This window comes from Mastigoproctus giganteus, chromosome 2 (genome assembly GCF_048544385.1).
Source record: "Mastigoproctus giganteus isolate SK-2022 chromosome 2, ASM4854438v1, whole genome shotgun sequence".
Lineage (NCBI taxonomy): Eukaryota > Metazoa > Arthropoda > Arachnida > Uropygi > Thelyphonidae > Mastigoproctus > Mastigoproctus giganteus.
Genome location: NC_143576.1, coordinates 200,494,751 through 200,521,604, shown reverse-complemented (window position 1 = coordinate 200,521,604; position 26,854 = coordinate 200,494,751). Strand labels below are relative to the sequence as shown.

The window sequence follows — 26,854 nt, the reverse complement described above, 5'->3', positions numbered from 1 at the left end:
TAATTATTTTCATAATTTTGTTGCAAGAAATTAATGCATAAATATAATAAGTAAAGTCGCTACAGTACAATTGAAATATTTATTCATTCTTGTACAACTGGCTATTAAATAATAATTACTAAATGGACTTTACTTACGGTACACAAATGTCATTAAGACATATAGGACAATTCCATATACTATGCACATTTCTTTTGTCGTATACCATTGGGCAATCTGGAAATGGACAGTAAGCTAAAATTTGTTTATTCTGTAGAACATATGCTTCTAAAGAGTAGGTCAAGAGTCGATTTATTTTTGCCTTATCAAACTCAAGGATTTTCCGAATATCTTCTAACACAAATTCTTTTTCACAATTCTGAAAAATCAATAACAGTATGTATAAAAATATGACTAAAATAAAATTTACAAAAGTCATTGCATATAAAGATTAAAAGTCTATACTATTAATAATCAGATCTTCTTAAATAAATAAAAATCAGAAAAGATTTTGCTAGATTAGTCTGATCAACTGTCATAATAAAACACAAATATATTTAATTAAAAAAAAAAAATTTAAAAATGAATAATCAAAATGAATAAAAATGAACCATCTTACAGCAGAGTTCTCCTAAGCTCCTGGAATGTGATTGTTCAGAGGTCATTTTATCACTAGGCCTGACATTGTGACACTAACTAACCTAACTACATCCTTAGAGTGAAAGAGAATATGTGCATATAGTAGTAGTAGTAGTAGTAGTAGTAGTAGTAGTAGTGGCACATGATGCAAGAAAGCAAGTGTAGGAGCTTATGCAGCATCAGCCAAAAAAAAAAAAAAAAAAAATCACACCATTCCCTCCAAATGCCTGTCCAGTTCCTCCTTAAATTTATTTAACCTATCAACTTCCACAACGACAGATGGAAGTTTGTTCCAGCAATTAACCACCCGCTGGCTAAAGGCAAATTTCCGCACATCTATTCTACATCTGTCCTTTCTTAATTTGAACTTATGTTCCCGTAGGTTCGTAATCTGAACAAGTGGAAGGATCCCATCAGAATTCAGTGTGCTCAACCCATTCAAGGCCTTATAGACTTCAATCAGATCACCGCGCAGGTGCCTAGTCTCCAGCCACTGCAATTTGCAGAACTTAAGCCTCTCTTGGTAAGAGAATCCCTTCATTCCCCTCACCAATCGTGTTGCTCTTCTCTGTACACGCTCAAGCAAATCTACATCCTTCCTAAAATGAGGCCTCCAGACCTGTACGCAGTACTCAAGGCGTGGCCTGACCATTGCCTTATACAGAGGGACAATCACCTCCTTTTCCCTGCTAGCAAAATTCCTATATATCATTGACAAAACCCCATGACCCGTCCTAGCAGCCTGTCTGCACTGCTCAGAAAACTTCATATCTGACTGCACAATTACTCCCAGGTCTTTTTCATTTTCTACCACCTTAAGTGTAGTACCACACAGTTGGTAAGTTTCTCTGGGGTTACTTCTACCCATATGCAGTACTTTGCATTTGTCAAGGTTGAACTTCAGTTGCCACTTCTTAGCCCATCTGCCCAAATTATCTAGATCCTGTTGCAGTAGCACACTGCCATTATTGTCATTAACAACCCTGCCAACCTTTGTGTCATCTGCAAACTTCGACATTAAGCCTTATATACCTTCATCAACATCATTGATAAATACACAAAACAACAGTGGACCCAACACCGAACCCTGTGGGACTCCACTAATAACATTAGTCCACGAAGAGCAGCACCCATTGATTACCACCCTCTGTCTTCTCCCACTTAACCATCCTTTTATCCATTGTAGCAACTTACCCTTAATACCATTCTGCTCCAATTTGTACAGTAGTCTTCCATGCGCAACAGTGTCAAAAGCTTTCCTGAAATCCAAGTATACGATATCAAAATTATTTTTTGCATCCAGTTCCTTTGTGACCACATCATAATAACCAATCAAATTTGTCAGACAAGACTTTCCCTTAACAAACCCATGCTGTGTTTGAATTATTGCTGCAGTCTTGTCTAGATGATCCTGCAATGCATCTTTAACCAGTGACTCCATTATTTTACCCAGAACAGAAGTTAAACTAACTGGTCTGTAATTACTCGTGTCACCCTTCGATCCACCTTTGTGAATTAGGGACACATTTGCACATCTCCAGTCCGTGGGAACCTCCCCTGAGTCCAAGGATGCTCTCATAATTATGGCTAAGGGTTTGCTTAGTTGCTTTGCCGCCTCCTTTAAAATAACTGGATAGATCCCATCCACCCCAGGTGCCTTTCTTATGTTTAACTTCAACAATTTCTCCTCCACTTTGCTCTCAGTTATTACAAAATCATTAAGCACACTGCTACAATTTGATAACCTTCTGCCATTTTCAAACCTTAATAATTCCTCACGTGTGAATGTAGATGCAAAATACTCATTCAGTTTGTTTGCTATCTGAGCAGGATCATCAACAGTCGAACCATCGATGTCAAGTGGACCAATCATATTCCTCCCCTTCCTTTTAGAGTTTATATAAGTAAAGAAATCCTTGCTGTTTTTCTTAGCATCCTTTGCCAAAGATTTCTCGTAATCCGCCTTCGCCTGCCGAACCTCCTTTGTGACCTGATTACAGACTAGCTTATATCTGCCACAGGCTTCTGCGTCACCTGATAATTTATATGCATCCCATGCATTTTTCTTCTCTGTCACGAGTCTCATTAGTTCATTTGATAACCATTTAGGCCTAAACCTTGAACGATATTTCTTAATCGGTATATAAAGTCTAGTAGCTTCCACGATTAATTCCTTGAATGCTTCCCACTTAGAATTTACTGTTGGTAACATCGTCAGTTGATCCCACTGTACAGAATTTATGTATATCATTTGCTTTCTGATTTTAAGGTGAGTGTGATTGAATTTAAAAAAAAAATTAGCCATTTAAGTTAAACAATAAAGGTTTTTTGGAGTTAAAGGAGCAGTTATTGAAAACTATACAAGTAAGTATACTCTCTGTGACAATTGTACTAATACAATTGCACTGTTCATCTATATCAACTGGGTGCACTTCTTTTGATTTTATGTTTTTCTTAATTAACAGCATAACACCTCCTCCCTTTCTATCCTGTCTATTCTTTCTGTACACATTGTACTCCTCAAATTCCAGTTCTGCATTCCTTATATCTGTGCGACACCACGTCTCTGCTATCCCAACAATATCCGCCTTTGATGTCTTGACCAACACTTCAAATTCATCAAATTTATTTACTATACTTCTAGCATTGGTATACATGCAAGCATACATGCACCTATTCTTATTCCTAGTTACCCTAACACATCCCATATACCCACCTATTTCAGGATGACTGCCATCCGTCCCTGAAACCCCCAACACCCCTCGCTCCAGGTCGCTACTTATTCTAATAGAAGTTGTGCAAGAATCACCTTCACCTCTGCCTACTGTTAAACTATTAGTCCTTGTATCCCCCCCAAGCTATCAGTTTTCCGACCCACCTAACACTGCCTCGATAGCATTAGCAAATATTCTTGCACCCTTTCTATTTAAGTGTATCCCATCCCTGTAGAAGCAGTCTCTCCTGTTAACAAGTACAGACCAGGCTGAAAAAAATTCTATCCCTTGAGCCTTGCACAGTCTTTCCAGGGCTGAATTGATCGACAAGGCTCTCATCATATACTCCCTCCTATCGTGTCTGGGCAGAATTGCAGACACTTTCAAATTCAACCCTAATTCTCAGCTTTTGTTCAAGAGTGACCTGTACTTGTTAAGTAATTCTGCCGGTCTCCTACTCTTAATATCATTAGTGCCAACGTGTACAACTATATCACCTTTTGTGCCCTTAAAAGATGATATCCGCTCTACAATGTCATCAACCTTTGCCCCTGGCAGACATACCCTGGTCCTGTTCCACCTATCCTTTTTACAAAGCACATTCCCTGTTTCCCTGACAATAGTCACCAACAACTACTAGTTCTTGTGGGACAATCACATTCTGCCTTGGGGGTTGATACTGTGTTGCATGGTGTTCAAGTGCAAGCTCTGGCGTTGTTGTGGGTAGCTGAGAGTTTGATGGGCTCCTCAATTTAGATCTTTCGAGGGCATCCACCCTGTCCTTCAAACTCTCATATAGGCCCATAACAACGCTGAGTTGTCACCTGATTTCCTTACACTCCTTACATCGTGTACACACAAAGACATCCTCCACAGCAATATCATGTTCCGTTCCAGAGAGTTCGGCAAACATTTCACAAGTTGCACATTTTTTTAGGCTGTGATGCGTTGGAGAATCGCCCCCCTCATTCTCCCCCAAGTCACAGCACTCCTGCCACTTTGTGCCCGTTGCTTTGCTCCTCTAGTTTGGGGCATGCTATTTTAAATTAATAAGATCAATAAATTAAATTAATTAAATGTCAATACTATGCTATCTAAAAGAAACAGTGAAGCGTATTACTCTATATAATTATTCGTTATAGCTACCTAGCTAACTCGATTAAAAATTTGAATTCCCTACCACTATATACAAAAACAATGGCTGCAAGATTCGAATGAAATAATGGTTTTACGTATATTAAGTAGTAATCTACAAAAACTCTTTATCTAAATTAAAATAAAAATAACCAGCGTAACTATAAGACTACGTATAAAGTACAATATAAAATAACAATTATGTAAATAAAAAGGCAAACTCGGAGCCTGTAACTCAAAAGTGTAATTTTTTAAAGAGAGTCAGCGGTACTACACTTAAGGTGGTAGAAAATGAAAAAAGACTTGGGAATAATTATGCAGTCAGATATGAAGTTTTCTGACAATGCAGACAGGCTGCCAGGGCAGGTCACGGGGTTTTGTCAATGATATATAGGAATTTTGCTAGCAGGGAAAAGGAGGTGATTGTCCCTCTGTATAAGGCAATGGTCAGGCCTCGCCTTGAGTACTGCATACAGGTCTGGTCTGGAGGCCTCATTTTAGGAAGGATGTAGATTTACTTGAGTGTGTACAGAGAAGGGCAACAAGATTGGTGAGGGGAATGATGGGATCCTCTTACCAAGAGAGGCTTAAGTTCTGCAAATTGCAGTGGCTGGAGACTAGGCACCTGCGCGGTGATCTCATTGAGGTGTATAAGGACTTCAATGGGTTGAGAACGCTGAATTCTGATAGGATCCTTCCACTTGTTCAGATTACGAACATAAGGGGGCATAAATTCAAATTAAGAAAGGACAGATGTAGAATAGATGTGTGGAAATCTGCCTTTAGCCAGTGGGTGGTTAATTGCTGGAACAAATTTCCATCTGTCGTTCTGGAAGTTGATAGGTTGAATAAATTTAAGGAGGAATTGGACAGGCATTTGGAGGGAATGGTGTGATTTTTTTTTTTTTTTTTTTTTTTTGGCCACTACCACTACTACTATCACATGCCACTACTACTACTACTACAATAAAAGTCAGATAAGTGGATATCATATTATGAACATTTATTATAAATGTTCCTCTAAAAACATCCGCAACAAACTTAGTCTCTAAAGTACTTATTTATACTGTTTATTTAATAATACTAAACACAGGAGGGGGGGGGGGAAGAAAGTCTTCACTAATAAGGACTGCCAAAAAACTGCAATGATAATGTAATTTTTCTCGTATGCTTTTTTTTTTTTTTGTAAATATGATACATTAGCATTAGTAGAGGCATATATGCAAAAAAGCAAACTTACACAGCATCACCAAAAAAAAAAAAACACTTTTCCATTTCATCCACCCAATCATTCCAAAAGTTTGTCTAGTTCTGCCATGAATTTATTTATGCTGTCAACTTCCACAACGACAGCTGCAAGTTTTTTCCAGAAATCAACCACCTGCTGGCTAACTGGCTAAAGGCAAATTTCCACACATCTATTCTTCAACTGTCTTTCCTCAATTTTTAATCGATGTCCCCTGAGGAAATTAATCTCGGCAAGACGAAAAATCCCATCAGCATTGAGCTCTGAAACCATTCAAGGCCTTATACACCTCAATCAGATCACCTCGCAGTCTAGTCTCCAGGTGCCTCCGTAGCCAGGTGGGCAGGAGCAGCAGTGCATAGCACATGCTTCTTGATTAGAACATGGTTCGAGCACGTGATCACCAAATATGGAGAATGAGGAAAGTTCAGAGAATGACCACCGCATATCCCAGCAGCAATATGGCCTTAGTTGCTAATGCTCCTAGAAACCAAATAACAAACAAAATAAATAACAAACAGCCTAGTCTCCAGATGCAGCAAATTTCAGAACTTCAGCCTTTCTTGGTAAGATCAACCATTTGTTCTACTCACCAATCTCATTGCTCATCTCTGTTCTCATTCCAGCAGCTCTACTTCTTTCCTAAAATGAGGGTTCCAGCCCTGTATGCAACACTCAAGGTGTGGCCTGACTACTGCCTTATACAAGTGGATAATCACCTTTTCATCCCTGCTAGCAAAATTCTTGTATATAATTGACAAAATCCCACAAGCTACTCTTGCAGCCTGTCTGCACTACTCAGAAAGCTTTGTATCTCGTTGCACAATTACCCCAAGGTATTTTTCATTCTCCACTATTCTGAGTGTAGTACTGCACAGTTGGTACATTACTCTGGGGTTACTGCAACTCACATACAGCACTTCGTATTTGTCAATGTTAAACTTCGGTTGCCACCTCTCAGCCCATCCATTCAAAGTTTCTAGATAATGTTGCAATAGCATACTGTCATTAACAACCCTGACAACCTTCATTATCATCTGAAAACTTTGGGCATTAAGCCTTATATACCTTCACCAATATCATTGATAAATACAGAAAACAACAATGGGTCTAACAGGGAACCCTGGAGGACTCCACTAATAACATTAGCCCACGAAGAGCAGTGTCCATTATTTACCACTCTCTGTCTTGATAAATGCTTCTACAATCTTTTGTGGAGCATTGACAACTCCTGTATTATACCCATGCTGAAAGGAAGAGCCTAATGCAGCAGCTGCTATCGCAAATACCAAATACCTTCTCCCACTGAACCATCCCTTTATTCATAGCAGCAACTAGCACTTAATACCATACTGCTCCAATTTGTACAATAGTCTTCCATGTGCAACAGTATCAAAAGCTTTCTTAAAATCCAAGTATATGATATCAAAATTATTTTTTGTATCCAGTTCATTTGTGACCACATCATTTTATCCAATAAAATTGGTCAGACAAGACTTCCCTATAACAAATTCATGCTATGTCTGAACTATAACTGCAGTCTTGTCTAAATGATCTTGCAGTGCTTCTTTAACCAGTGACTCCATTATTTTCCCTGGAACAGAAGTTAAACTAACAGGTCTGTAAATACTTATGTCACCTTTGTGAATTGGGGATACATTTTCACATCTCCAGTCCATGTGGACCTCCTCTGAATCCATGGACTCTTCCATAATCATGGCAAAAGGTTTGCTTACTTCCTTTGCTGCCTCCTTTAATATAACTGGATTGATCCCATCCACCCCAGTTTCCTTTCTAAGGTTTAACTTCAACAACTTGTGCAGGCGAAGTTTTTACGGCTCCAGCTAATAGAGAAGTTTTCTTAAATTTTTGCTGTTTTATTGACTTAAATTGGGCTCAAACCCCGATCTAATCAAGAAGTGTGTGCTACGCACTGCTACTCCTGCCCACCTGGCTACAGAGGCACCTTTTCTAGAAGTAGCTTTATATTCCTAGTTATGATACTTAGTTTAATTTGAACTTTGGTTGAGATTTTGTATGTTATTACTTAGTATTAGTATTGGCAAGGATATCGAATCCATGTGTTTTGCAAGTTTTTGCAGTTCCGGCAAATGCTAAGTTTTTATTTGTATTTAGCAGTTTTATTTACTTAATTGTTATATTAAATTATTTTATATAAGTAGCTTATAGACCTAGTCAAGCTCCTTGGTTTATTTTGAATTTAGATAGTGCGATTTTGAAAGTTAATTAATACTTAGTTAATTAATACATAGATTTAGCGTTCATAACTTGCCACCATTGTTATATGATAAAACGTATATCCTGAACTAGATTGCGTAAGGTTTAAGGTAAAACTAGATAGCGAAACACGTAGCACGGTATTAGAAATCTGTAAGCTTAGTATAGTATAGTATTATCAATAAATCAGTAAAATTAATTAATCTTGTTAAACTTCATTGTCAATTAAATTGTACTTTTTTAACTAAATACATATAATGACTTAGATTTTACAAATGTAACGTAATTAATTAATACATATAACTTGAAAGGAAATACGGAAGCTATATAACGAAACTCAAAGATAATACTCGATACTGAAAAAAAAAAAAAAAAATATATATATATATATATAATATATATATAGTTATACAGTGTTATAACTGCATTGGGATATAATTTTGTATTGAAATTTTATTTGAAATTGAATCGAAATAATGACTCAGACCAGGGCAGCAAAGAAAAAGGCTCAAGCTAATGGGAGTGCTGTGGCAGGGGAGAACTGAGGGGGTCAGTCGTCCACTGACTCACAGCCTTTTAAAATGTACCGCTTGTTTGATGTTTGTGACGGAACATGATATTGCCAAGGGGGAATGTCTTTGTGAATGCATGATAAAAGGAGTGTGAGGAAATTAGGTGACAACCCAGCATTGTTATGAGCCTATGCATCGTTAAGGGTGGATGCCCTCGAAGGATCTAAATTGAGTGGCCCATCAAACTCTCAGTTACCCACAACAACGCCAGAGCTTGCACTTGAACACCACTCAACACAGAATCAACCCCTAAGGCAGAATGTGATTGTCCCACAAGAACTTGTAGTTGTCGGTGACTCCTTTGTCTGGGAAACAGGGAATATACTGTACAAAAAGGATAGGTGGAACAGGACCAGGGTATGTCTGCAAGGGGCAAAGGTTGATGACATTGTAAAGGCACAAAAGGTGATATTGTTGTACATGTTGGCACTAATGATATTAAGAGTAGGAGACCGGCAGAATTACTTAAAAAGTACAGATCACTGTTGAAAAAAAGTCATGAATTAGGGTTGAATTTGAAAGTGTCTGCAATTCTGGCCAGACACGATAGGAGGGAGTATATGATGAGAGCCTTGTCAATCAATTTGGCCCTGGAGAGATTGTGCAAGGCTCAAAGGGTAGAATTTTTCTCAGCCGGGTCTGTGCTTCTTAACAGGAGTGACTGCTTCTACAGGGATGGGATACACTTAAATAGAAAGGGTGCAAGAATATTTGCTAATGCTATTGAGGCAGTGTTAGGTGACTTGAAAAACTGCTACCTTGGGGGGGGGGGTTACACGGACTAACAGATTAACAGTAGCCACTGGCAGAGGTGAAAGTGATTCTTGCACTGCTTCTATTGGAATGAGCAGCAGCCTGGAAAACAAGATGCAGGGGAATTCAGAGACTGCTGGGAGTCAATGCAGTACAAGTAAACACATAGGCTGTGTTAGAGTAGCTAAGAATAGGAATGGGTGCATGTATACTTGCATGTACACCAATGCTATGAATTTGGTAAATAAATTTGATGAATTTGAAGTGTTGGTCAAAATATCAAAGAGAGATATTATTGGGATATCAGAGACGTGGTGTCACACAGATATAAAGAATGCAGAAATGGAATTTGAGGAGTACAATGTGTACAGGAAGGATAGGAAGGGAGGAGAGGCTATACTATTAGTTAAGAAACAAATAAAATCAAAGGAAGTACAGCCAGTTGATGTGGTTGGACAGTGCAGTGTCGAGTCAGTTTGATGTGACGTAAGCACTGGGAATCAAAATTGAGAGTAGGAGTGTGCTATAGGCCTAATGACTCTGATGAGTATAATAAGAAACTGTACAAGGAAATAGAGTGGGCCAGTAAATCAGAGAGTCTTATAATGGGGGATTTTAATTTCCCAGATATTGACTGGAATTTTTTGTGTTGGTCATTCACACGTCAGCAAGGCTTTTGTGGATTTATTGGATGATTGTTTTCTACAGCAGCATGTTCGGGAGGCAACCAAATGCGCTTCTTCTTATTATCAGTAGTGATTCTACATGCATTAAGAATCTGCAGATAAAGGAACTACTAAGTGGTAGTGACCACAGTGTGCTGAAGTGGGATTTACTCAAAGAGGCAATAATCGCCTGAGAGGGCATAAATTCAAATTGAGAAAAGTCAGTTGTAGGAGAGATATGCGGAAATTTGCCTTTAGCCAGCATGTGGTTGATTGCTGGAACAAACTTCCATCCATTGTTGTAGAAGTTGATAGTTTAAACAGTTTCAAGGCAGAACTAGACAAACATTTGGCATGACGGGATGGGTAAAATGAGAAGATTTGTTGTTTTTTTTTTGGCTGATGCTATATTAGCTTGCTTTCTTGCATCATGTGCCTTTATTAATGCTAACTTATCCTCAACTTTGCTCTCAGTTATTACAAAATCATTTAGTTCTGTTAGTAGTAGTCGTAGTGGCATGTGATGCAAGAAAGCAAGTGTATGAGCTTATGCAGCATCAGCCAAAAAAAAAAAAAATCACACCATTCCCTCCAAATGCCTGTTCAGTTCCTCCTTAAATTTATTCAACCTATCAACTTCCACAACGACAGATGGAAGTTTGTTCCAGCAATTAATCACCCGCTGGCTAAAGGCAAATTTCTGCACATCTATTCTACATCTGTCTTTTCTTAATTTGAATTTATGCCCCCTTAGGTTCGTAATGTGAACAAGTAGAAGGATTTCATCAGAATTCAACTAAAATACTCATTTAGTTTGTCAACTACCTGGCAGAATCTCTTGATTCTGCTCACACAATCTCTTGATTATCTTCAAAATGAAAAAAAATGGTACCAGATTTAAGTTTTACTATTTAGAAAAGAAACAATAATAATCATTGAAGTTTGTGCTGCCTTAATTACATACAGGGTGTCCATAATGTTCCCTTGCGATTTTCAATGGATGCTGTAGATGAATGAATGTTTAACTTCAACAACTACTTTGCTCTCAGTTATTACAAAATCATTTAGCTTCCTTGGAGCTTGATAAGCTTCTAGCCTCCATTTCTCTACAGAAATCCTCATGTGTGAATGTAGATGCAAAATACTCATTCAGTTTGTCAGCTACCTGAGCAGAATCTCTTGACTGGAGATTATGGCTCACATATACTCTCTTGATTATCTTGAAAAATGGTACCAGAGTTAAGTTTTACTATTTAGAAAAGAAAGATAATGATCACTGAAGTCTGTGCTGACTTAATTACATACAGGGTATCCATAATGTTCCCCTTGGATTTTCAATGGATGCGGTAGACAAATGAATGAAACTATTCACATGTAACTTGATGTAATATGTAGTTAATCTCTCACAGTTTCACTGGATATCTTCACATACCTCAATATGGTCACTTTGGTGGCATGATGTTTTCTAGCTAATAAAACTGGGCAACATGATTTTGACCTCCAATAATATATCAGCTTTTTTCAGTCAATTTTTATGTATAGATTTCAAAAATCTTAAAATTTCACATCATGTTACAATTTCCCTATATACAGGTTTTTGTGTTTACCTATAATACGTATATCTTACTACAATTTAGGGAAGTAGATATGACAGTATTCTGTCATATTAGCTGAAAATCATAATGTCTAGACGTGCTCACGGATGGCAATAATGTTGGAGAGGGTTAATGCATTCAATTTGGTCTGTCTGCCTCCCAGCACTCTAGCTCTTATTCAGAAACAGAAAGACAGTTGTAGTGTGAGTAAGAGTACAGTTTACCTGCATATCTATTGCATACTGTTTGCTCCTTTTGTATTTTGCTTAACATAACATTACACTGTTAAAATGTTTAAGCAGAAGGAAGTGTCTGAATCACCCTGATAATATCTGTGACCATGTGGATGGTTCACAACAAAAACTCAGAAGAAGAAAATCTACAGTATTACTAACAATGCATATTCTTTGTGCTGTGGGGTGCACGAGTGGTGATCAGGACAAAACTTTTGCTCTACATCATGTGTTGTACCACAAATCTGAGAATGATGGGGCTAACTGGGAAAATTAAAAGTATGACTTTTGCTGTTTATGTGGTGTGATGCAAACAACACAATGATTCTATTTGTGCAAAACAAAAATATCAGGGCTGTGCAGAAAAAGCAAGAATAAGATAAAATATCCTACCGTATCACCTGCAATAAGGCCTGTTCCACATAATGAAGACCTGCAATAAGGCCTGTTCCACATAATGAAGACCTGCCAATACCATATCTCCTGAAATCATCAGATAAAGGGAGCAGTGATGAATATAGTGAGGAGTCTTGTTTTGCAAACTTTGCTGAACCATTTACTTCAACAGCTTAGGACTACCACCATAAAATTATAATGTGCTACACTTAACTCTGAGTTAAGTGTGCAAAAATTTGAAATTTTTTTGCACACACAAAAATTTGAAAAATCAGCAAAAAATAATTCAAAATTGTTTATTTTTTTGATGCCATCTATATTTTCAATGTTTTCTGAACATAAATTATATAGAACACGGATTTTTCACAGGAAAATCTATATTAAAAACATATTTTAAAAATTAAAACTCCCTTTAGACCTGTTGATGAATGAATGCAAATCTAAAAACCACACACTTCAATGAACGCTATGATTAGACACCAGCATGTCTGTAAAAAGTGCACTCACTGCATGAAAGGTGAAGCATGCAAGTCATGTATCAATGTCACAAAGCTAGAGAGCATTACTGACTGGTGGAAGTGAATGGCAGAAAAGCAAAATTTCTGTCAATAGCTGCACAGGACATATGTCAACCAAGATGTGCATATAATTAGGTTTAACTTAATCGTGAATTTTTTTATAATTGTGCAATAATTAGCAGATATTTCTCAAATTTTCTGCAGAGAATTCAAAGAAAACATTTTCAACATTTTCAGCTGTGGGTATGGAGTAGATGAAGCACAAATTAATGAAATATTGTGAGGGCTGTTGTTGTTGTTATTGGGTTTAAAGACTTGTGAGGGCTGAATTCACCCTGCACAACTGATTAAGTCTTAATTAAGCATGAAGAGTTGAATGACTTAGTTCATGATTTAAACTTATCTAGAGAAGCAAGTTGAACTCCATGGTTCTGGTTACAAAAATGGAAGTTACTTGAAGCAGGAAATAAAATTACAATACAGCAGACAGTACTCAAGGTGTGGCCTGACCATTGGGGATAATAACCTCCTTATCCCTGCTATAAAAATTCCTGTATATCATTGACAAGACACAATGAGCTACTCTTGCAGACCATCTGCACTGCTCAGAAAACTTCATATCTGCCTGCACGATTACCCCTAGGTCCTTTTCATTCTCTACCACTGTCAGTGTAGTACCACACAGTTGATACGTTACTCTGGGATTACTGCTTCCCACATGCATTACTTTACATTTGTCAATGTTAAACTTCAGTTACCACCTCTCAGCCCATCTGCGCAACTTTTCTATAACCTGTTGCAGCAGCATAGTGTCATTAACAACCCTGCCAACCTTCGTATTATCTGCAAACTTGGACATTAAGCTTGATATACCATCACTAATATCATTTATAAATACAGAAAACAACAATGGACCCAACACTGATCCCCGAGGGACTCCACTAATAACATCAGTCCATGAAGAGCAATGTCCATTGATTACCACACTCAGTCTTCTCCCACTCAACCATCCCCTTATCCATAGCAGCAATTTGCCTCCAATGCCACACTGCTCCAATTTGTGTAGCAGTCTTCCATGTGCAACAGTATGAAAAGCCTTTCTAAGATCCAAATATATGAAATCAAAGTTATTCTTTGCATTCAGTTCCTTTGTGACTACATCATAGTATCCAATCAAATTGGTCAGACAAGACTTCCCCTTAACAAACACATGCTGTATCTGAATTATTGCTGAAGTCTTGTCTAGATGATCCTGCAGTGCTTCGTTAACTAGTGCCTCCATTAATTTCCCTGGAACAGAAGTTAAACTAACAGATCTGTAATTACCTGTGTCCCCCTTTGATCCTCCTTTGTGGATTGGGGTGACATTTGCACAAATCCAGTTCATGGGTACCTCCCCTGAGTCCAAAGAAGCTCTCATAATTATGGCAAAGGGTTTGCTAACTTCCTCTGCTGCCTCCTCTAATATAACTGGATAGATCCCGTCCACCCAGAGTGCCTTTTTTATGTTTATCTTCAACAATTTCTCCTCCACTTTCCTCTCAGTTATTACAAAATCATCCAGCTCACTGCCAGAATTTAACTCGCCTCTGGCATTCCCCTCCCTGAATAACTCCTCATTAGTGAATGTAGATGCAAAATACTCATTTAGTTTGTTAGCTACCTGAGCAGGATCATCAACTGTTGAACCATCTATATCAAGTGGACCAATCTGATTCATCCCCTTCCTTCTAGAGTTTACATAAGTAAAGAACTCTTTGCTGTTTTTCTTTGCATGCTTTGCCAAAGTTTTCTCGTAATCTGCCCTCGTCTGCCTAACCTCCTCTGTGACTTGTTTACAGACCAGCTTATATCTATCATAAGCTTCCTTGTCACCCATTAATTTATATGTATCCCATGCATTTTTCTTCTCTGCCACAGGTCTCATTCTTCTTCTTCTTCTTCTTTGGTCCTTAGCTGGCAGCTGGGGGAGGCGGTTGGCCACGCAACCAGTATGCTGCTGTAGGTGCCGCAGGGTTTCGGACTTGCTCTGTGATGTTCTTCCATACCTTACGATCCATGGCGTCAGTCCTAGCCTGGTTAAGGTCGAGACGTCGGCTCTTCAAGTCATTTTCCACTTGCTTGGCCCACGTTTTCCTAGGCGCGGTCCGTTGGATGCTCCATTGGGTGGGTCGTTGTCTCCAAAGGAGTGTGGATGGTATTCTGTTCGTGCCCATTCTACATACGTGGCCAAACCATCTAAGCCTTCGCTTCTGGATTTGGTCGGCAATGGTTGGTTGCTGTTGGCATCTGGCATGGATGGTATCATTAGTGATGCGGTCGCGAAGAGAGATGCCCAAGATCTGCCGCAGGCATCGCATTTGGAATACCTCAAGTTTGTTCAAATCTAACTTGAGACAAATCCATGTTTCCGATCCGTAAAGAAGAATGGGCAGGATCAAAGTCCGGAAGAGTCGGATTTTAGTCTTTGTGGAAATGTTGGTCCTCTTCCACAGACACCATTTGAGCGAGGCGAACGCAGTGGCCGCCTGTCCAATTCTGCTGTGGATTTCCATGGTGGATGCAACTTTCTTCTCCTGGACCAGCGACCCAAGGTATTTAAAGTCCTGCACTTGCTCGATCTGGACACCTTCGAGATAGATGGTGGCTTGCGACCCATCTGTTGTCAGGGCCTTTGTCTTACCAGCATTGATCTTCAAACCGTATGGCCGGGCAATGCGGGCAATGTCGTAGAGGATGTCCGTGGCTTCAGCGTCGTTACCGGCAAGGATAGCACTATCATCAGCAAACATCAGGTCAGTCACATAGTGATCCTTGTCATATTGTATGCCCTGTCTGTTTCTGAATGCTTGCCTCATAACGGCGTCGACCACGATGTTGAAAAGCAACGGGGAGGCTACATCCCCTTGGCGGACTCCAGTTTGGATGGTAAATTCCTCAGATAAATCGTTCTGGATGCGCACCTGGCTGGTTAAACCGTTGTATGCAGTTTGGAGGAGTGTGATGACTTTTCGAGGTACATGTTCAACCTCTATTAGTACATTTGACATCCATTTAGGCCTAAACCTTGAACAATATTTCTTAGTTGGTATGAAAAGCCTAGTAGCTTCCAAGATATATTCTTTGAATGTTCCCATTTTGAATTTGCTGTTGGTAACATCATCAGTTGGTCCCGCCGTATAGAATTTAAATACTGTCTCAGACCACCGTTGTCACCTTTACGAAAGCAAAAACCCATCCCTTTACCCTTGATGGTAGTTACCTCTTTGAGTAAATCCCACTTCAGCACACTGTGATCACTGCAACCTAGTGGTTCCTTTATCTGCAGATTCTTAATGCATGAAGAATCACTACTGATAATCAGATCAAGAGTATTACTTCCTCTAGTTGCCTCCCAAACATGCTGCTGTAGAAAACAATCATCCAATAAATCCACAAATGCCTTGTTAGTGTATGAGTGACCAACCCACAAATTCCAGTCAATCTCTGGGAAATTAAAATCCCCCATTACAAGACACTGATTTAGTGACCCACTGTATTTCTCTGCACAACTGCTCATTATATTCATCAGATTCATTAGTTCTATAACACATACATTTTTCCTTTCCCTGTGCTTATGTTACACCAAACAGTCTCAACATTGTATTGTCCACCAACATCAACTGGATGCACTTCCTTAGATTTTATGTGTTTTTTGACTAACAGCATATCCCCTCCTCCCTTCCAGGTGGAGGGGTTATGCTGTTAGTTCAAAAAGGGAACAGTACAACAGACCCCTTGTGTACTGCTAAATGAGGGGTCTGTTTTCCATAAATCTTGCACATTTGAAATTAGCACAAATGAAACTTAAGAAACAATAGAATATAGGAGGTCAGGTTCTAAGATCAATTTCAAATTTCTATACAAGTTTTTTTTATAAGTTTTAATATTAATTACATAAGGTAATACAAATAGAAAATGTTAGCAACAAAAGTTTAGAATAAATGAGATTGTTTTAAGTAATCAATCTCATTTATTAATTAAAGGAGAGATTGCTTCTATAGGGATGGGATACACTTAAACAGAAAGGGTGCAAGAATATTTGCTGATGCCATCGAGGCAGAGTTAAGTGAGTCAGAAAACTGTTAGCTTGGGGGGGGGATACACGGACTAATAGATTACAGTAGCCTCTGGCAGAAGTAAAAGTGATTCTTGCACTACTTCTATTGAAATGCAATTGAGCAGCAGCCTGGAAAGCAAGGCAATGGGAAATTCCAGGACTACTGGGAGTCATAGTGGAACAAGTAAATACATGGGCTGTGTTAGGGTAATTAAGAGTAGAAACAGGTGCATGTATACTTGCATGTACACCAATGCTAGGAGTATAGTTAATAAATTCGGTGAGCTTGAAGTGCTAGTCAAGACATCAAAGTCAGATATTGTTGGAATATCAGAGACATGGTGTCACACAGACATAAGCAGTGCAGAATTGGAATTTGGGGAGTACAATGTGTACAGAAAGGAGACAGGACAGGAAGGGAAGAGGGGGGGTTTGCTGTTAGTTAAGAAACACATAAAATCTAAGGAGGTTCATCCAAATTATGTGGGTGGACAATGCAATGTTGAGTCTGTTTGCTGTGACATAAGCACTGGGAAAGCAAAAATGAGAGTAGGTCGATCTGGTGTGTTATAGGCCTAATGAATCTGATGAGTATAATGAGCAATTGTGCAGAGAAATAGAGTGGGCCAGTAAATTAGAGTGTCTTATAATGGGGGATTTTAATTTCCCGGATATTGACTGGAATTTGGGAGCTGGTCACTCTCACACTAGCAAGGCTTTTGTGGATTTATTGGATGATTGTTTTCTATATCAGCATGTTCTAGAGACAACTAGAGGGAGTAATACTCTTGAACTGATTATCAGTAGTGATTCTTCATGCATTAAGAATCTGCAGATAAAGGAAACTCTAGTTGGCAGTGATCACAGTGTGCTGAAGTGGGATTTACTCAAAGAGATAACTACCATCAGGGGTAAAGGGTTTTTCCTTTCATAAAGGCAACTATGATGGTCTGAGACAGTATTTAAATTCTATACGGCGGGACCAACTGATGATATTACCAACAGCAAATTCAAAATGGGAAGCATTCAAAGAATTTATCTTGGAAGCTACTAGTCTTTTCATACCAACTAAGAAATATTGTTCAAAGTTTAGCCCTAAATGGATGTCAGACGTACTAATGAGACGTGGCAGAGAAGAAAAATGCATGGGATACATATAAATTAATGGGTGACGCGGAAGCCTAGGATAGATATAAGCTGGCCTGTAAACAAGTCATAGAGGAGGTTAGGCAGGCGAGGGAAGATTACAAGAAATCTTTGGGAAAGGATGCAAAGAAAAACAGCAAAGAGTTCTTTACTTATGTAAACTCTAGAAGGAAGGGGATGAATCAGATTGGTCCAATTGATATAGATGGTTCAACAGTTGATGATCCTGCTCAGGTAGTTAACAAACTAAATGAGTATTTTACATCTACATTCACACATGAGGAGTTATTCAGGGAGGGGAATGCCAGAGGTGAATTAAACTCTGGCAGTGAGCTAGATGATTTTGTAATAATGAGAGCAAAGTGGAGGAGAAATGGTTGAACATAAACATAAGAAAAACATCTGGGGTGGATGGGATCTATCCAGTTATATTAAAGGAGAAGGCAACGGAAGTAAGCAAACCCTTAGCCATAATTATGAGAGCTTCTTTGGACTAAGGGGAGGTACCCATGGACTGGAGATGTACAAATGTAACACCAATTCACAAAGTAGGATCAAAGGGCGACACAAGTAATTACAGACCTGTTCGTTTAAGTTCTGTTCCAGGGAAATTAATGGAGGCACTGGTTAACGAAACACTGCAGGATCATCTAGACAAGACTTCAGCAATAATTCAGACACAACATGGTTTTGTTAAGGGGTTAAGGGTTTTGTTAAATCTTGTCTGACCAATTTGATTGGACACTATGATGTGGTCACTAAGGAACTGGATGCAGGGAATAACTTTGATATCATATATATATGGATCTTAGAAAGGCCTTTTACACTGTTGCACATGGAAGATTGCCTCACAAATTGGAGCTGTGTGGCATTGGAATCAAATTGCTGCTATGGATAAAAGGATGGGTGAGTGGGAGAAGACAGAGAGTGGTAATCAATGGACACTGCTCATTGTGGACTAATGTTATTTGTGGAGTCCCTCGGGGTTCAGTGTTGGGTCCATTGTTGTTTTCTGTATTTATAAATGATACTGATGATGGTACATCAAGCTTAATGTCCAAGTTGCAGACGATACAAAGGTTGGCAGGGTTGTTAAGGACACTAATGACAGTACGCTGCTGCAACAGAATCTAGAAAAGTTGAGCAGATGGGCTGAGAGAAGACAAATAAAGTTGTAAGGTACTACATATGGGAAGCAGTAACCCCAGAGTGACGTATCAACTCTGTGGTACTACACTGACAGTGGTAGAGAACAAAAAGGATCCGGGGATAATTGTGCAGGCAGATATGAAGTTTTCTGAGCAGTGCAGACGATTTGCAAGAGTAGCTCAGTGTCCTGTCAATGATATACAGGAATTTTTCTAGCAGGAATAAGGAGGTGATTATCCCCTTGTTTAAGGCAATGGTCAGGCCACACCTTGAGTACTGTATACAGGTGTGGAAGCCTCATTTTAAGAAGGATGTAGAACTGTTGGAACGAGTACAGAGAGGGGCCACAAGATTAGTGAATGGAACAAAGGGTTTCTCTTACAAAGAAAGGCTTCAATTTTGCAAATTAAATGTCTGGAGACTAGGCGCCTGCGAGGTGATCTGATTGAGGTGTATAAAGCTTTGAATGGTTTGAGCATGCTCAATGCTGATGAGAACCTTCCTCTTGCTCAGAATAATCACCTGAGAGGACATAAATTCAAATTGAGGAAAGACAGATGTAGGATAGATGTGCAGAAGTTTTCCTTTAGTCAGCTGGTAGTTTGTTAGTGGAACAGACTTCCATCCCTTGTTGTGGAAGTTGATAGCCTAAATAAATTTAAGGCTGAGCTGGACAGGTATTTGGAATGAATGGAGGGGTGAAATGGGAACTTTTTTTTTTTTTTTTGGGCTGATGCTTCATAAGCTTGCTTTCTTGCATCATATACCTCTACTAATGCTAATGCTAATATACTAAGTGCAGCAATGGAAAAAGGGAGGAATTTTTACCAGGGAGAAATAATATAAAAATATGTTCCACTGGTTGAATCAAAAAACGGTTTTCTTTGTCCCTTTCATATAAAGCTTATATTAGTGGAGAATTTTTTAAGACTGTATAAAAAAGTGGATTCTGCTATGCGAGTATTTCTAGAGAATTTTCATTGGGCCTCAAAGAAACTCATCAAAGGTGATGTGGCGCCTCCGTAGCCAGATGGGAAGGAGCAGCAGTGCGTAGCACACGCTCCTTGATTAGACCGGGGTTTGAGCCCGTCACCACCAAATACGGAGGATGTGGAAAGGTTATGGAATGACCACCGCATATTCCAGGAGCAATATGGCTTTAGTTGCTAATGATCCTAAAAACCAAACAACAACAACAAAGGTGATGTATTTCATAGAAAGCTAAAGGATACATTTGAATTATCAGCTTGGCAATTGTTTAAAGCAGTTCTGCAGGATTTCCGGAAAGAAAGAAGATAATTATGAATCTCTGCTGTCAACTTTACTGCAATGATATAAAGATATAGTTTGCTGAATATCTTCAAAAATTTGTTTTGTTTATTTCCACCTCAAAAAAGTGTGAGATGAGCATAGGGAATGCTTTTATCAGGCATATCCATAACAGATACAATGGAAATTTACTGCTGGATTCTGAAGGAGAGTAAAGAATATAGAATGTGTGTAGTACATTATATATTTAACTAAAGTATTTTCAAATGAATAAGGCTCATAGGCACATTTTTAAGACAGCATATGTATTATTGCATGATATTTGAAAGTGGTTATTCGAGTTATTAAAATTTCAGTATATCTTTCAAATGGAGATATGATAGAGACAATTCTGATATTTTTGGAATTGGTGGAAAATTTCCTTTAGACTTGGCTACTTTTTGCTCAAGTGGTATAAAAAAAAATTTTTTTTTTATTGTCCAGTATTATAAATTTTTGTGTTTGCATCAGCTGATATATAAAAATGCATGATAAAGTACTTTAGACACTACACATGTTATTATTTATATGTGTTATGTTAAAATGAAACTTTCAAAATCTTGATTTGGTAACTTCAAAACTCTGTAATCCTGATTTTGACATTACTGTCACTACTACAGATCACATAGTTAGTAGTCACAGTATTTCTTCATATTTGGATTCTCCACTGTTATCAAAAAATGATGGTCCATTCATTTTGTCTTTTACATATGAGCAAGCAAAGAAACTTTGTGACAAAGTTTCTTTTGAGATGAAACTGCTGCATTCATCAAGATGAGGCTGTTCACAAATGGGACTTCGAAAAGCCAGAAAAACAACTTCTTTTGACATCTTATCCAAAAACTGTTCGACAGTACCTTCAATATTTCAATACTGTGATGAATAGATGAGATGAAGCATGAACCTTAAGGTGAATTCAAGGATCATGAACCCTGGTCTTATCAAGTCAAGATATGGCATAATAGTTGACATGTAACCTGTTTCTAGTCTGCTAAAATAAGTACACGAAGGCCAACTTTGTTGGCTTTTGAAAGTTATAACATTTGAATGACATTTTACCCTTGGAACCAACTGGCAGTTTCATCTAATATAATAATTTTTTCTAGAACAAAATATTCCCAAAACTTTTCACTTAAATCACAAAAATATTTTGAATTTCTTTTGTTTTTTTTCATGTTGTTGGTGGAAAAGGATGCAATTCTTATTTACAGAAATCTCTTCCTCCTAAATACATTCTTGAAAAATGGAATGCTATCTGTCCATCTTTCAGAGTTCCTTTACATCAGGTTTGTTTTCCCCATTTAGTCCCAAGTTAACAGTTAAAAATACCTTTAGTTCATTAAAATTCTAATTCAAAAAGTTCTAACAATTTCTCAATTTCTTCATTACAAAGGCTAATATGATATGATGACAAGTCTGAATAAACTGCCCTACTATTAATATCTGGACATCCCTCTGTTGACAGTTGGTGATGCCATTTTCAAGCAACATGTGTCAGAACAATAAATATGCTTACAGGTCTTTGAGAAAACAGTAGCATGATTGTGAATGCAGGATGCTATAATTAATGGAGTTAACAGACTTCCAGTGCAGAATGATAATAGAGTGACACATAAGCAACTGGTCCGTATGTGATATTTTACCAGCACTGAAGATCCCTAGGTTGCCGAATGGTGATGTGATCTGCAAATGGAAACAGACTGGCGCCGAAATCTTCACAAAACAATCCAGAAAACCTTCAGACTAATGGAATGTGACAGAAGAACCCTGAAAAGAATTGTCAGCTTGAACAGAGGTCAATATCGCAGTGCGTGCACGTGCACGCACATAGGCCCTCATTGATATCATTAAGACACATGTCAGCACCACAACTACAGTGTGTCAGATGCTACATAATATTACTACATGTTACCAGTATTGTGCACTTGTCCACAAGCCACAAATCATCCAAATAATGCCAGACACAGTCTAGCTTGGTGTAAAATCCACCGTTCTTGGACTGTAGAAACAGAAAGCTGTGATTTGGAGTGACGGTACATTGGTACATGGTACCAATGGTACATTGTCTATCAGTCTGACAGTCATGCCTGGGTGTGACAGATGCCCTGGAGAAAGCTACCTGCTGGACAGTATCGTCTCAACAATGATGTTTGGTGAAGGCAGCATGATGGTCTGGGGCTGTTTTTCATGGTTTGGCTTGGAACCAGTGGTTGTTTTGGACAAAACATATACAGGAAAGGCCCATACCTGCATCAGCAGGTATGGGCCTTCACTGTCATTTTCATCAATGCCAGGCGCCTCCGTAGCCAGGTGGGAAGGAGCAGCAGTGCGTAGCACACGCTTCTTGATTAGACCGGGGTTCGAGCCCGTCACCACCAAATACGGAGGATGCGGAAAGGTCAGGGAATGACCACCGCACCGGAGCAATATGGCCTTAGTTGCTAATGCTCCTAAAAACCAAACAACAACAACAACAACAACATCATCAATGCCTCATGTCATACTGTTCATATTATGACAGACTAGTTTGAGGACACGAGCGCCAAAAAGGTAGACTGGCTAGCCAGAGCCTTGACCTCAATCCTCTAAAAAAATCTCTGGTATGAATTAGATCAGTGTGTGTGTGTGTGTGTGTGTGTGAGAGAGAGAGAGAGAGAGAGAGAGAGAGAGAGAGAGAGAGAGAGAGAGAGAGAGAGAGAGATCTCACACACACTCAGAAGAGAATGCTCGAAAAAACAGAGCTGAATTGGTTGCTAGTTTGAAGGCAAAATGGCAGATTATATTGACGGACATTTATAAAAAACTTGTAGAGACTGTTCCATGGAGACTAGAGGCTGTCATAAAGGCTAAATGTTTCAGCACACATTATTAGTTTTCTTGTAAAGGTTATTTGTAGATATGCAGGTGTTTGGTTATCAATGGTAGGGCAGCATACTCCACTTTTAACAGAGAGAGTATGAAGAAAAACAAATGCAGCCTGCAGTTAACTATTGAATATAAACATTAGTCTAGTTTCTCATATTGTTTATATGAAGTATAAACAGATGGCAGCATAATACTTGTGTCAGCACAGCAGGAAAACAAATTTCATAATCAGCAGCACCAACAATTGCAGCCATACAAAATCACACCACAAAAGGTTAACTGAATTGTTCCAAATGAGTATTGTCATAACCCCATGGTACACTGTTATTTTATTTATTTATTACTGATTTTAAAGTTGGTAGTTTAAGTAAAATAAAGTAAGAATTACTACTTTTGTGTTTGAAAAATGTAGCAGAAATTATTTGAACAAAGAACGATTCTTTTAAAATAATTTTGAGTGATATATACATTAAAACAGAAAATCTCAACACAACAAAATGATTCATCTTCTCACCAGAAGTTCAGCGTAATGAGATTTTACTATTTATTGCTTTTGATACTAGAGAGCTATTACGTGCTCGATAATTCCTATATTCTATTATATTATGAATCAACAGGGCTTACCTTTATTTTTGATATACATTCGGCTTTACTGAAACAAAAATTATAAATATTCAACACAACTACTACAAACTACTCATTGCAGAAACCTTAGAGATGAAACTACATGAAACTTCAATCAATATCCATAGGCCATTCCTATTGTTCGACGATTGGTCACTTATACGCATGCATGAAGAACAAATACTACAACATAAGGAAAGAAAAAAAAGTTTCGGATTAATTGTGAGTAACTCTCTTCCTGTGAACATGATGCCCCGAAAAGTTCCAGTCCAACTTAAGGAATGTAGAGAATAACCTCCAACCCCTACCCCCCGCCCCTTACACAATTATTAGACCCCTAATTTTAACTCAAAATTCTAGCCACAGGACCAAAAAGAAAAATCGATCCTTAATTATTAGCTTGTTTAGACCTCCAAAATCTAACTTTATGACAATGTTTTACAATGTTTTGCAAAATTGATATCGCCTTCCCCATGAATTATTAGCGAGTTGGACAAGGAGAGTTGGAAAAGAAGCTTCCTATATCAAAAATAAAGGTAAGCCCTGTTGATTCATACTATTTATTGCATATGATGTGCCAGATCATAAACAGAAAAAGAGAATCCTATGAGAAAGATTATGTTTTCTCATAGGCTTATTACATTTATTATTAATAGTTTATTTATTATAATGTTTTCTCATAGGCTTATTACATTTATTATTAATAGTTTATTCATTATTATGTTTTCTCATATAGGTATTTTAGCTGCATATATCCAAGCAAAAGACAAGGAATTCATCTTCAAGCTTCAAAATAACGACTACATTACAAACAACTTTAAATTTCAGTATAATGAGATTTTAATATTTATTGTACAAATTTTGTATATGGTGTGCCAGATCATAAACATACAAAGAGAATCCTATGAGAAAACATTATATGCCACTATGATAACTGTATATGCCCAAGCAGGAGACTAGAATACATCTAAAAGCTTCAAAATAACTACTACGTTACAAACAACTTTAATTTATAACAACTTTAACATAAAGGCATTATAATCATAATTACATATATAAACACATACCGTCATGCAGCAAATAAGAGGTATCTGAGCTTCAATTAGTAACAACTGAATGCAATCATAACAGTAAATATGACCACAATACTCAAGACGGTATGACTGGCTATCAGGTGGACACAAACAAACTGGACACACTTCCACATCAGCATTTTGGGGGAAATTTTTATCTACATCAAAATTCTTAATCAATTTATCAACTACTTCCTCGGCCTTAAAAAAAAAAAACAAAAAAAAACACACTAAATGTTTGTCTCAAGATATTTTCAGTATGACGTGTACACACACACACACACACACACACACACACACACACACACACACACACACACACACACACACACACACACACACACACACACACACACACACACACACAGGGTGATTCACTACCAGTGCAACAAACTTGCAGGAGGTGTAGGGGGCACAAAGACGAAATGGAATCACATAGCATTGCAGGGTCCAAAATGCCTTCGTCATGCAGTAGAGGACGCTGAACGGGAGGTCGCGTGAACAGCGATCCCACTGGAAGTCAGCATTTGCGAACCGTTTCTGTTGAAGAAACCAAGTAGCAAAAGTCCTCCGGAGTGTATAATCCACAGGCTCCAATGATTGGACGCGTTGCAGATGGTATGAACTCATTTGGTTTGTTGACAGTATCCTCCATACAGTGGATTGGGAAATACCCAATCATTGGCCTATCGCTCAAGTACTCGTACTCAGATTGCCTTCTGCAAGACTTAGGACATTCTCCTCATTGTCTGGCATCCTCGTCATTCACTCTCGATTCATGGTACCTCTCATGAAACAACCAGTCTCACGTAACCTTCTCATCATACGATTAAAATCGTATGATGAGGAGCACGCCTGTGCGGGAAACGTTCCTGGTACAAGCGCAGAGCGGCATGCCCGTTACAGTCCACAGCTCCATATGCAAGGTGCATGTCGGCCAGTTCAACGTTTGAATACTCGTCCATCCTACTGCCTCAGGAATCAGTTCGCAAATGCTGACTTCCAGCGGGATCGTGTTCACGCGACCTCCTGTTCAACGTCCTCTACCGCATGACAAAGGCATTTTGGACCCTGCAATATTATGTGATTCTGATTCGTCTTTGTAACCCCTACACCTCCTGCAAGTTTGTCACACTGGTAGTGAATCACCCTGTATATATATATATAGGCAAAATTATTTAAAAAATTTAATGGTAATGTACTAAATTAATATGTAATTCAAAAAACAGTCACTGACAGCCCAACCAGAAGTGCTACCCTCCATCACTTAGTAAATCTACATCAAAGCTGTTAGTCATTTGTCAATGTGGTCTATGATTTACAAATTATAGTTGGTAAGGTGCTATATGCTTATTTTACTTATTTTACATATTACATATTTACAATTTCATGTTGGAGCTTCACAAAGAACTATGGCAGCAGCAATGGGCTAAAACCCAGAGACTGACCATGGACCTGAAGTTAGCTACTAAAATAGACAGAATCAAAGTTCCAACTTCAGACTTGGCCATAAAAATGCCAGCATCATTTGACTGAGATAAGTTTATGGTAATTTTTGGCTGTTGTTAGAACTTCCACATACCCATATGCAAAGAATAAACTACTTCTGTCCAGTGTTAATTTTTAGTGATAATATTGTTTAATGCTAACAATAATAACAAAAATACAATAATAACATATGCACTGCATATTTTATAAATAAAATATCATTTTGAAATATAGTTTTCTAGGTAATAATAATCCACATGAAATCCATATATGTCAATGATATACAGGAATTTTTCCAGCAGGGATAAGGAGGTGATTATTCCATTGTATAAGGCGATGGTCAGGCCACACCTAGAGTACTGTATACAGGTCTGGAGGCCTCATTTCAAGAAGGATGTAGAGCTGCTGGAACGAGTACAG

At 38.3% G+C, this 26,854-nt stretch overlaps 1 protein-coding gene across 1 annotated transcript in view; it reads right to left on the bottom strand.

The window, feature by feature from the left end:
* The window catches only part of LOC150089907 (uncharacterized), a 166,013-nt gene that overhangs the window by 67,982 nt on the left and 71,177 nt on the right, over positions 1-26,854 (bottom strand). The window contains exon 4 of the mRNA XM_090390126.1: positions 138-358. Coding sequence (XP_090246252.1) covers positions 138-358 — 221 coding nt within the window. The remainder of the gene's footprint in view (positions 1-137; positions 359-26,854) is intronic.